The 12,557-nt window shown below is 32.5% G+C and overlaps 1 protein-coding gene across 2 annotated transcripts in view; it reads right to left on the bottom strand.

The window, feature by feature from the left end:
* Positions 1-12,557, bottom strand: part of LOC113404791 (paxillin) — a 66,763-nt gene that overhangs the window by 50,690 nt on the left and 3,516 nt on the right. The window contains exon 1 of one of the 2 annotated variants that reach the window (XM_026645819.2): positions 3,226-3,684. The exons of the other annotated variant lie outside the window; for it this stretch is intronic. Coding sequence (XP_026501604.1) covers positions 3,226-3,313 — 88 coding nt within the window. The 5' untranslated portion in view covers positions 3,314-3,684. Of the gene's footprint in view, positions 1-3,225; positions 3,685-12,557 lie in introns of those variants that run through there. 2 annotated transcript variants of the gene reach the window in all.

The following is a 12,557-nucleotide window of genomic DNA, read 5'->3' as shown; positions in this document are numbered from 1 at the left end:
AAATCTCCGATCTCCAAGTTTGCATATGAAATTTCCTCGGGAACCATACGTGGGATTTATATTTTAATAGTTTTGCAAGTTGACCACGCGTGCATAATGACAAGGTCGAGACACTTTGTGATAATGATACAAACGGATGCCAGGTGAGTTATATGCGCATGTAATTAACACCATGTCGCAGTGCGCAGACGACAGGTTGAATTAGAGCACCTTTGCATATCAACTTGCTAGCGCAACCGTAACGCAAATATTAAATGACAGGATAATTCGACCCGTCATCGTGTTGTTTTGTTTTACGTCAGTACAAAACAATATTCAATATTATTTCAATACAAAACAAAATATTTAAAATAAATAAAGAGATTTGAAAATTGCGAGTTGAAATTACTTATACATACTAAAGTACGAAGTTAAATAAAAGCATTCAAAAACAGTGACTACTGAGTTGGTTTTTCTTAGTAGAATCTAAATTTCGAACTAGTGATAGTTTTACAATTTAATTTGTAAATATTAAAATTACGATTTATAATGGTTTGATAGGCAGATTGGCAATTGGTTCCCCTGATGGCACGTGGTCACCGCTGCCCATAGACGTTGGTACTCTAAGAAATACTAATCATACCTCACGTTACCACTGCGCACCAACCTTGGGAACTAGGATATTATGTCCCTTATGCCTGTTACACTGGCTAACAACTCAAAACGGAACACCGCAACAGTAAAATATTACGAGTGGGTACTATACCACGTTAAAAAAAACTGCGTTTCGAATCAACCTACTTAATACATAAATTAAGAGTAGGAATTATTTTATATTTAAAATTAAAGCCATTGTCATTATTAAGTCAAGTTAAAAATTATTCCGCGTCTTATGCACTAACCTTTAAAATATTAAATATTTATTACAACAACACTTTTATAATATATCAATAATGTTGACTTCCAAGTATATCCTGTATGTTGACTATCGTAAGTTAAATTTAGAAAATAATAATTATAGACGTCATTTATTACGCAAACGAGTCATATTTAAAAAATAGAACACATTAACTCTATTCTCTTTTATTATATATTCTCAATTATTAAAACTTGCAAGCAATTTAATGATTATTGACAATAAACGGTCGCAAATTCTTTGAAATGATGACGAATAAAAGTTTTCTCGTGAATTATAAACCTCAAAACCTTCAGATAACAGTATAGTACTTAATATATATTTTTTTATATAAATCGTTCGCTGTTTATGAATTAAACGCGTTATTGAATACAACGCATTTTCCTAGAATTATCATTTATCATGGTCACAAAAGAGCGTTGAGAACATGTGGTGTTCGTCCTTAAATCGCAATGATTCATTGTATCTGAAAAACCTTGTAGTGGTCAATAAGAACTTATAAATAAATAATATATTTTTTATATACGGGAGTCATGCTTATCATTAAAAAAAAATTCGTAAACGACTGTACCGATATTGATTAAAAAAAATTGTGTTTATGTATTGGTGTATGCTTTAGATTCGATCTGATAGGTGCTACGATCGGGTTCCAGGACATTTTTTATAATAATAAAAAAATACCGGTAAAACTCATGACGGGTAGCTAGTGGATGTGTTGCCCGCAGTTTTCATGGTCCGTTTATCCATAAAAAAAGTAATTTTTTTTATTAAAATATATTTATTATGACAAAACATATTTATTATTTATCTCTACACTTCATTTATTATTTATATATTCCGTTATTTTGTCATGATTTGGTACCAATGGTTTAACTATAAAATTTACATTTTAATTTGCAACACATTAAATGTATTCTGCTATAGAATAAAATTATTTAGATACACCGATTAAAAGGCAGTATGATGTGGAAAACGGCCGAGCAGTCTATTTAAACTATTTTAATAGAAACAAGAAAATAAACTGGTTCATATTCGAAGACATAAAACATTGAAGGTATATATATATATGATTTTAATAATTTATAATTATTTTAAATAAAACCACTAAATACGATAAACTATGTGCACGCGTAATGACAATTTAGTACAGATAACATAACAATTACAATAAGTTTTTTATTTTTTTTTAATTTATATATTGATATCATGCGAAGAAAAATTAATAAATTTTTCATTGACCCGAAACATCTAGAATACATTTTAGAGGCGGGTTTGAATACTTGACACTTGCTGTAAGTAAAAAGACATGATCTGACTGCTCTTGTACCTTTTATTCATAAATCGTCGGGTGGTCGAACAATCAAATCCGTGAGTTCTAATCAAAACATGCCGTGTCGAGAGCTCTTAACGTCGTTAATTCGTTAATCCATGGCGACATATCAAATAAAAACAAAATCCGTCAAAACGTGATTCACTGGAAATATTTTTTAATAAGAATAAGCAAAGTAACTTTGAACAAAATTTAACAGGCACTGAAGTAAAAAAAACTGATATTTCTACCGATAAGTATGTAACAGTACGTAACAGAACATAAAAATACTATAAATTACAAGAAACATTATGTACATACTTTCTCCAAGCAAAAGTGATGTCTTCTCTTAGTTAAATTTGCGGACACGACGTTACATAAGTAGGTATTTAAAGAGCAAACAATGTTACAGTTACGTCCTTGATAATTGAATCAAAACTTATAAGTAAACGTTTCTTTATCATAACAAGTAAACGACTATTAGATCCTTCGAGTGAACTGTAGCACGTGTTATCACTTTCTTCCACCAGGAATATAAGAATATATATCTAAAACTTGACATTGAAAACATTTTAATCTATATCACAACAATGTGATGACTTCATCACGATTTTATCAGAGAAAAAATTACGTACGTAAAAAAAACTACAATTAGCTTAAAACATGTTCCAAACATACGTGACGTTTTTGAGTTATATATAAAATCTATAAATAAAAACCTGGCAACTATCACGATATACACAAAAGATTATTACTATTCTATTCAAGTTCACTCGATCATAAAGTAAATAAATACAATGATGCACTATTCGTTAATGGTTACGCTGCTCCTCCGTGACTTATAATAAAAATAAACGTACCGGATGGTTAAGTGTAACCGTAAGTGAATGCGATCATTTGTAACTAAAACACGCGCTCGCTGTACACTGACACGTGATAGTAAACAAACGCACGAGTAACATTCATTTATTACATTATACCACTGATGTTTAATATTAAATTAAATTAAAATAATACTCACAGCCCGGCGATATTCCGTTCTCCTTCATCGCGCAGCGAAACGGGTAATAAGTGCCTGGCAGCACCTTGCCGTACATTGTCCGATCCATCTTGGGCAAATAGCGATGATAATTTATGAATTAAAACACCCACGGGAACAACACTACGGTTAGCGCACCATAATCACAGCCTACACTTGATCCGAGTAAACAAACAGTAATATTTATGACAGGAATCACCAGCAACTTTCCTTTAATGAGACTGATAAGCCTGTTTGAAATTTAAATAATATCTCGAGGTCGCAAGTACACAACCGACGCAATTTTAGTGATAACGAAATTTATATCGATGTTTTCGTATCGGCAGTCGATAAGCGATGTGTGATAAGTGAGACACAATGTCAGGAGGGCGAGGTCGCGGCGACGAAGCTAGGTGTGCAGCGAGCAGAGTATTCGTCAACGCGTCCCAGTCACAACTAAAGTATCGTAGAGTTGCGAGCGACGCCGGCGCCGACTCAGGGTACTCCAGCCACACCGGCTGGAGATTATTTATAATAACATGACCAAAAAACTATTACAATAATCGTTATACAATGCCTTTTCTAAGTCGAGTCGTAATTTTGTCTCTAGTGATTGATAAACACCCGCCGTAAAAAGTTACAACATTTAATGTTTGTTCAAGCGTATAACACTTATTAATATTTTAACGGCATGTTCTCTGAAATATAGGGGTTATAATTAATTTAGTTCCAGCACAAATACTAAAGAGTAATTAACGTCGCTTATGAGAAGTCGTTTAGTCGAGCGTTAGATCAAAGTGCTGTGGCTTTCATTCTAACGAGCATCGTAAAGGAGAAATGTGACGGAGTGAGAGTGACGTGCGGAAGCCCCCCGAGTGACTCGTGCGCATCGTATAGCCGGATGTGTTTGACAGTGCGATTTGCTGAGAACCATGAAATTAAGGGTTTGTCATACATATAGCGATTATCTAATTTAATAAAGAATATACGTAATTTTAATGTATTAAAAATAAAACTAATGTCATAGCTAATTTTTTAATCATTTTTTTAATTAATATTTAAACGATAAAAAGATATATAATTATTAACCTCAACGTCTTATAAAGATTTCCCACTACTCAATAACGCCATTTAATACATATAATTTTAAGTTTTAAAAATAAGCTATTACATCACATACATCATATAGTCATGCATAAATAAATTGTAATATACAAGACGGAGCGTTAAGCATTGAAAATTATAAATTAAATAATTCATCGGATATTCTACCGGCAAACAGCAATACTTAGGGTTGTTGTTTTCCAGTTTAAGGGTGAGTGAGCCAGTGAAACGCTAGGCACGAGGGACATAGCACCTTAGGTCATAAAGTTGGTGTCGCATCGATGCTAAGAAATGGTTAATATTTCCTACAGCGCTAATGACTATAAGCGTTGGAGAACACTTACCATCAAGTGGCTTTGCTTGTCCACCTACGTATAGTAAAAAAAAAAAAAACAAATGTGTCAATAATCGGGTGACATAATGTAATAATTAAAAATAAGTTAAAGACAAGTAAATAAAATAATCAAAGGAAAAAGAATATAACGCCTAAACTTCATAAGATCTTTACGAGACGGGACCAAAGAACTAAATTAGAATTTACCGCTCGGGAATTCGTGATTGAAAGTTTCACCGTGACTTCTATTGAGTAAGACGGACTGCATGAATTTTTGGAATTCCCTTCAACGGATCGGTTTAAATATATACGACGTGGATGGGACATTTTGATAATTGATACGACTTCAACGTATTGAAAAAATGTCTTAAATGTATTCCCAAAGCTTCAGAAATACTACGAATGTTAATTATATTGTCATCGATCGCTTACATCTTCTTTTCTTATCTTATGTTAAATTTAATCTCAGTTCTATTATTCCAAGTAAAACGCAATTGAACGATACGACTAAATCTATAATAATATCATAAATAACAGTAAAAAATGATTCAAACTCGCGCGCACTTATTATTATCGTATTTACTTAAACTTACTTTGTTTTCTGCTAAATATAATAGATTGAAATAACGTTCCTTTTCTTATTTAAATGTTTCTTTGTTGGTCTCGTAAATATCTCGATCAGCGGTGCGATTCTGTAAAAAATCACTTGGTACCTCACTGATGAAACATTCTCAACCGATTTACGGTGATACGCCATTTTGATACGTATGCTGTCATAGTTATTATCGTCAATGTCACTTATCATTTCTGATTTCACGCTTTTGTTCTGTGGTGAGTTTCGAATTTCTTCTTACAGAATACATCTACAGATTCTAACATATCAATTTTATTAAACAACAAATTTAAAATTAATTGTAAAGCTATTACCCAATATTTAATAGATATAGGATGTTAAAGTATTATGACTTTGTAAATGATTTTAGATCGAACAAGTAGTATTTACAATTTCTATGTGGATGATATATAAAACATTTCAAAGTCTTGTAACGGTCTTATTTAAATAAGTAAATAAGCGGATGCAAATATCGGTTGTCTATGAGCTAACGATATTGAATATTTTATGTTAACGTAACGAGCGGAGTATTTATTATCCTGATATAATTATAGAGAATGACTAGTTTGTTCAAAACACCATTCGAATATACTAACGAGCATATAGGCCACCTGATGGTTAAGTGGTCACCACCACCCATAGACAATGGCGTTGTAAGAAATATTAACCATTCCTTACATCAGCAATGCGCCACCGACCTTGGAAACTAAGATGTTACGTCCCTTGTGCCTGTAGTTACACTGGCTCACTCACCCTTCAAACCGGAACACCACAATACTGAGTACTGCTATTTGGCGGTAGAATATCTGATGAGTGGGTGGTACCTACCCAGACGGGCTTGCACAAAGCCCTACCACCACTAACCATAATTTCGAGTCATATTCTCTCTTCGTCTAGGACTCTAGGTGTTACTCAGTTTAAAAACATAGATCTATTTAGTAAGAACAAACTCGAAACTAAACGAAGAACAAAGTCGTGTTATGTCAGAAAGCGATACGCAATATTGATTATATTAATTATTATATTTAAAGGATACACGCGTCAAAATATCAATTTTAACATTTCAAGACGTGCGATTTGTTACGGAATACACTTTACATTCTAAAATCAACAATAAAAATATTATTTATTCAAGTAGGCTTATAAAAGCACCTTAAACTTACCATCGATTAGGAACGTAGATTCTACCGAGAACAAACGGCTAGAGACTCAGTAGTTACTCGGTACTCTTTACCAGCATTTTAAATACCGAGTCTACCAATAAAGTACAAACAACTTAATGCTGGGAACTCAACAAAATAGTTTTACGTTTTTTTTATGTAATATGCCTTATTTATCAGTGTTATTTTTTGACATGACGTTTAAATTTATTTCTAGTTTAGACATTACCTTTTCTGAACCATTGTAGTAACGCTCGTTTTAAAAATAATCACATGGAGATAAAAGTGTTGAGCTATTCACTTATACAAACAATAAAGTATACTGAAACTCGTAAACACGTTCCTTAAAACGTTCAATAAAAAAAAATCGAACGCGTCCCAGAAAACTTTTATGATTTCTATCGCAAAGCTAATTAAACCAACAATTCGAAAATTAACGATCAGTCGTTTTTACGATGCATCTATTGTTCGAGGGCACTAATAAGGAAGTCAATATTTGCTCTGGACTCAGCCGGCGGCGGTACTAACACAACCCACTTACCTAGCAAATAGGAAAATGGCACGTAATAGACGCAATTTTCACCTTTGCAGTTTTAAATCATACGTGTCCTTAAACCATCTTAACTAACAACAAAGGTCACTTTAGATTGTCTATTTATAAAGTATAAATCTATGATAATTACACATGATCGGAACTGTGACGAATTGAGCACTAATTTAGACACCATTTAACAGAATAATATATAATTTTAATATTATTCCTAAAGGCACGGAAGAAAAAAATTTTCAAAGTATAATGGATTTCTGCAAAATTGTAACTTACCGTAGATGAATGGATCATTGGTCACCAGATCACTTTATCTTTTAAATTAATACAATCTCGCTAACGAGGTGCAGGTCATTGATGCCATATACAAACGGTCTAGACTTAGGTTAGTTTTGAAACTGTGCCAAGAACAAAGCAACCAAGGGTAACCGTAACAAGATAGATCCAATCAACGTTATCAAAAACATAAAAGGCATAACAATAACATGGTATTTGACCTTATGGCTTAATCTCCTAGATTTAGATGATAGAAAATTTGCTTTAACTCCCAACCTTGTTTCGCAACATTCAATTGAAATATATGTAAGTGATTAATGATGCGCTTGCCATAGAACTTTCTCAATGAATATCAAATATAAACTTTAATGAATAACTATAAACAGAGTTACCGCTGATGTGGAAATATGTCGCAGTTATCAAACAACACGGTACGGTGTACGCGTCGAACTGACTGACATCGGGAACGTAACACGCAACTCATCAGAAAATTGCCCGTGACGTGCTATGACGCAATTTGTATTTTCAGGTTTATTCATGAGCTCACACTTACACATTACACAATTGACACCAGAATTAAAGAATTAATACAGTTTAATCTCGGTCTGTTGGCATTTGAATGTAATCGCCAAGAAAAACCATATAACAGGACTAGAATTTTATGTTAGGAAAGACCACTGTCAAGTTATACATTTATTCGAACCAGATACCCATTGCTCAACGAAATCAGCGAGCATTCGAAATTTGAACTTTTCAATTTGTCGTTAAGTTCGTTAGTTAAATGTCAAATGTTTGAAATGTGAAATAAACTAAACAGGGCACTGAAATATGTGATAAGTTTATTATGAGGTAGGAGTGTCATTCACGTATTTCAACAGTCTCTAACGAACTTGAACAACAGATAATCAGGCTAATTGTTAAGGGGGAATAGTTAGGGCTGCCACACTTTAAACAACCCGATATTATCCAAATAAACAAACGATTCAAATGAAAAAAATCTAATGTCCGACCGAAAGTTCGGTTTCCGTTGAGTTTCGGTTTAGTTTCGGTTTCGGCAGTAAACTTGCCGAAATTGCGACCGAAACCTAAAGTGCGTTCGGGAGTTGCCGCGCTGTGCTCGGTCATAATCGGAGCGGTAATTATCTAATCATGTCGTGACTTGCTTGTGTTCGCAATGCGTTTTGTTTCTTGTGAGTTGGGACTGGGATATTATAAAGAGTCTAACTGAGGTACTAAAGTTTTTTTATGAAGCTACACTTGATCTGTCATATGATAACGCATGCATTTCCCTTGCAATTCCTTTGATATCACTATTAAATAGAAAGCTGCAAACTAGAGACGAAAATGAAAGGAAAATAATGAGAAACATGAAAACACGGTTGCATGAATCAATGAATCGACGATTTGCATACGTCAAAGGATATCCTGCACTAATAACTGCAACATTACTGAATCCAAAATTTAAAGGCACATATCTGAATTCTGATGAAGTTGACATTGCCACCTGAGAAATAGAAAACTATTTGATAAACTATTGTTTCTTACCTATAATATAAGATTGTTTAACTATGAATATTAATAAGGCATAAAAAATACAGATTGCTGCTTAAAATTATTAGAATCAAGTCAACGCGTTTTGAAATATTACGATTAGTTTATAATTTAGTAGTTTAGCTATAGTTTTTTGTTGAAGTGTCATACAAAATGACGAATTAAGTTTAGGAGTTAATTTGTTTTAAAGATAAATGTGATTTATATTGTTTTATTTATTAGTTAAATATTAAGTACCTACCTATAACTCTTGTGATATGAGGTAACAACTTAAATAAGTATTTAAGTTACTATTTAACGCATTTTTAAAACTATGTGATTTTAAGAAAAAACTTAAAAAAGACTGATTATCTCTATTTTCCCTCTAAACATGATTCCTGTAAAAAGTTTCGGTTTCGGCCGAAACTGAGACCGTTGCCGAAATTCGGTTTCGGTCGTAAAAACCAGTTTCAGTCGGACACTAAATAAATCTTATAAAATCCATTTATTGAAATAAATATGTACATATAGTAGTTGCCTTACAAACTACAACTAAACCGCAATCGTCTCCTGGCAACCCTAACATTAATAATAGAATTAGCCATTGTCGTGTTGGGGTTACGTTGTATTAACGGTATATGTAATGAAGGGAAAGATATACGACAACTCGGGTGGTCATATATTTAATTTATAGATTTATAAGCGTACTTTTAATCAATACGTTTAATTAGATATGTAGTTATTGGTAACGTTCTAGTGAGTTAGCGTACTAAAAAGTTAATTACGGACATTTGTACAACAAACACGAAGACAAGGACTGAGTTCAACATGATCTGAACAAATTTGACGTAGCTTAATAAAGATGTGTAATGGACATTTTACTATTTAACCCGAACGATGCTTTGATTACGTTTATTATTTTATTGAATGTTGAGGCTTAGTATAACATTCAAACAAAACAGTAAAGTTTTTTATTTGTTTTACTATTCCAATTTTGAAGATATAGTGCACAAATATGTCCAAAAACACAGACGCACCATCTATTCCTTCACTCTCACATACACAATCAAACACAAACTTTTTGTTTTGGTCTAGGCCTACAAGTATAATACATCCTTATTCGGAGCGTCTTATAAGAATTTCTAGAAAACACCAATAATAATTGTCCAAAGTCAGCAAGACAAAGTCCAAAGTTGTAAAAACTAACTATATGACAATTAGACCAATGTTCCTAAAAATATTACGTTTGTTAAAGTATTTTATTGGATCATACCTGAAGTCATTGGTTAAGATCAGTTCGTTTAGAATTGGGATCATGGTGTCTGTTTCTGAGTGGCCCATTTCGTTTGATCTTATAGTTAACATTAAGATATGTGACGAATGAATTAATTTATCAATTCCTTTGGATATTGGGTCTTAAAAAATACGGTTCAAAGTTACAGTAATATTTTAAATCAATGTAGTAATTTTACAGAATCCATTATAATAACAGTATATAAATATCTAAATGCTATTTAAAGGGCCTTTATGAAGATGATCCGTTTAGAGGTTAATCATTGCGCCACGACGAGTCGATGAAAATAACTCATTATAAACTCCTTGACCATCGATCACAATATGAGTTGTAAGCACAAATGAATCGCATATACTGCGAAAACCAATATAAACAAACCTATTAAAGTAAATTAAATCAAAACTTATCATCGCCATACTTCACAAAGTATAAAACTATTCCAAGCTAAAATATGAATTACCAACAGACAGTATGCTTAATATATAGCTATGTATGTTAGTCTGAAAAGCTTCTTTAGTAACAAATTTAGGTACTCATATTCTCAGAAGCCGGACATAACTTACTCTTCGACTTCATACTTAAGTCAAAGAGTCCAGTAAGTTTTCATTAATGGAATAGTCTTCTGGATCTACTTTAAAAATGAGTGTTCCACCAGGATCAATTTTGGATCCCTTTCTATTTCTAGTATATATAAATGATCTTCCTTTTTATGCTAAAGGTATTTGTGATATAGTGTTCTTTGCTGACGATACTTCACTGATTTTTAAGGTCGACAGGAAAAAAAACTGACTATGACGATGTGAACGGTGCATTATCACAGAAACATGATTGGTTTGTAGTATATAATTTAGTTTTGAATGCTCAAAAAACAAAGTGTGTAATTTTTACCCTACACAATTAGAAAGCAAAAGTATAATATATCTTTAAACGGCGGACGTCTTGATGTAGCAGATACTACGGTATTTTTAGGAATAGCATTGGATTAGTCCCTGACAGGAAGACTCAGCTCCACAGCATACGGTTAGAAAAGTTAGACAACTAACTGATATTGATACCGCTCGTCTTGTATATTTTGGTTATTTTCACAGTATTATGTCATATGGTATATTACTTTGGGGTAATGCTGCAGATATTGAATCTGTTTTTATTTTACAAAAGAGAGCAATCAGGTCTATTTATAATCTTGGAGCTAGACTCTTTTCGGGATGTTTTTAACAAAGAAGGAATACTCACTGTTGCGTCACAATGTATTTACAACAATAATATGTATATTCACAGTAGCATTGATCACTTTGATAAAATCAGTGATAATCATTGTATGTGCACAAGAAGTAAGGAAAAGCTTAGAACGCCAAGTTTCCGACTCCACGAAGTCAATAAATTATTCTTGGGGCAAGGTAAGTATCCGTTTCTATAATACAATTCCGCAGACATTTTTAACTTTGCCGTTTCATAAATTCAAATCATTTGTAAAAAATACATTGGTAAAGAAGGCATATTATTCAATACAAGATTATACAGATGATAAAAAAGCGTAGAGTTAATACTTGTTGACTTCCAGGCAGAATATATATAGGATAATGATATATGTATGTATATAATTGTATTTAACTAAAATGACTGTATTTTCAAATGTTGAAAAAGAGTAACTACTGAGTTTCTTGCCGGTTCTTCTCGGTAGAATCTACATTCCGAACCGGCAGTAGCTTCACTTAATATAGTTTGTTAAATGACGATTCAAAAGCGCTTGTAAAAAAAGCCTACTTGAATAAAGTATATTTATGCCTAGGACACACACACGCATTTTCATATAGGTCACGTAAAAAAATATATTCTTTGCCATAAAAATATTTTGAGTTGAATTGTTAGTAACGGCAAAAAAACTATACAAATATATTTATTATTTAGAAGTCTACCGATGCCTGGCCTTGTCCTGCGGCCATTAGCTTTTTATTAGATTACTGGGTGGGGTAGCATCAAAGGTGGTCATTAATCATGCCAATATAATGAAAAGCAATAATGATTTGTTTTACGCAACGGCGATATTACATTTTATAGAAGGTGACCATGAAAAATTTTCTTTTTATTGATAGGGATTTCTTTTTCTGTCGGTACAATTGTCACATAGGATATGTTTAATGGATTTAACCCATTTAAATATGCTTTGGAGATAAACCTTACTTTTTATACTATATATATATATATATATTACTATAAATTAAATATATAATATATATAAAACTAGCTGACCGTCCCGATTTCACTTACTTAACTATCCGATCGCAGGGAAAACTACCAGGTCTAATCTAAACCGAACAGCGACCCTCAATACGCACAACAAAAAAATCTTCAGTTAAACAAGTACAATAGATTTTTGTTTATATAAATAAAAATAGGTATGTCTCTGAAATTGTAAATATATATACTCTGAATATATTTTATTATATTAACTTAGATTTTTGGCATTTTTGATTTTA

This window comes from Vanessa tameamea, chromosome 8, assembly GCF_037043105.1.
Source record: "Vanessa tameamea isolate UH-Manoa-2023 chromosome 8, ilVanTame1 primary haplotype, whole genome shotgun sequence".
NCBI classification, from domain to species: domain Eukaryota; kingdom Metazoa; phylum Arthropoda; class Insecta; order Lepidoptera; family Nymphalidae; genus Vanessa; species Vanessa tameamea.
The sequence above is the reverse complement of the archived record's forward strand: the minus strand, read 5'-3'. Positions and strand labels throughout refer to the sequence as shown.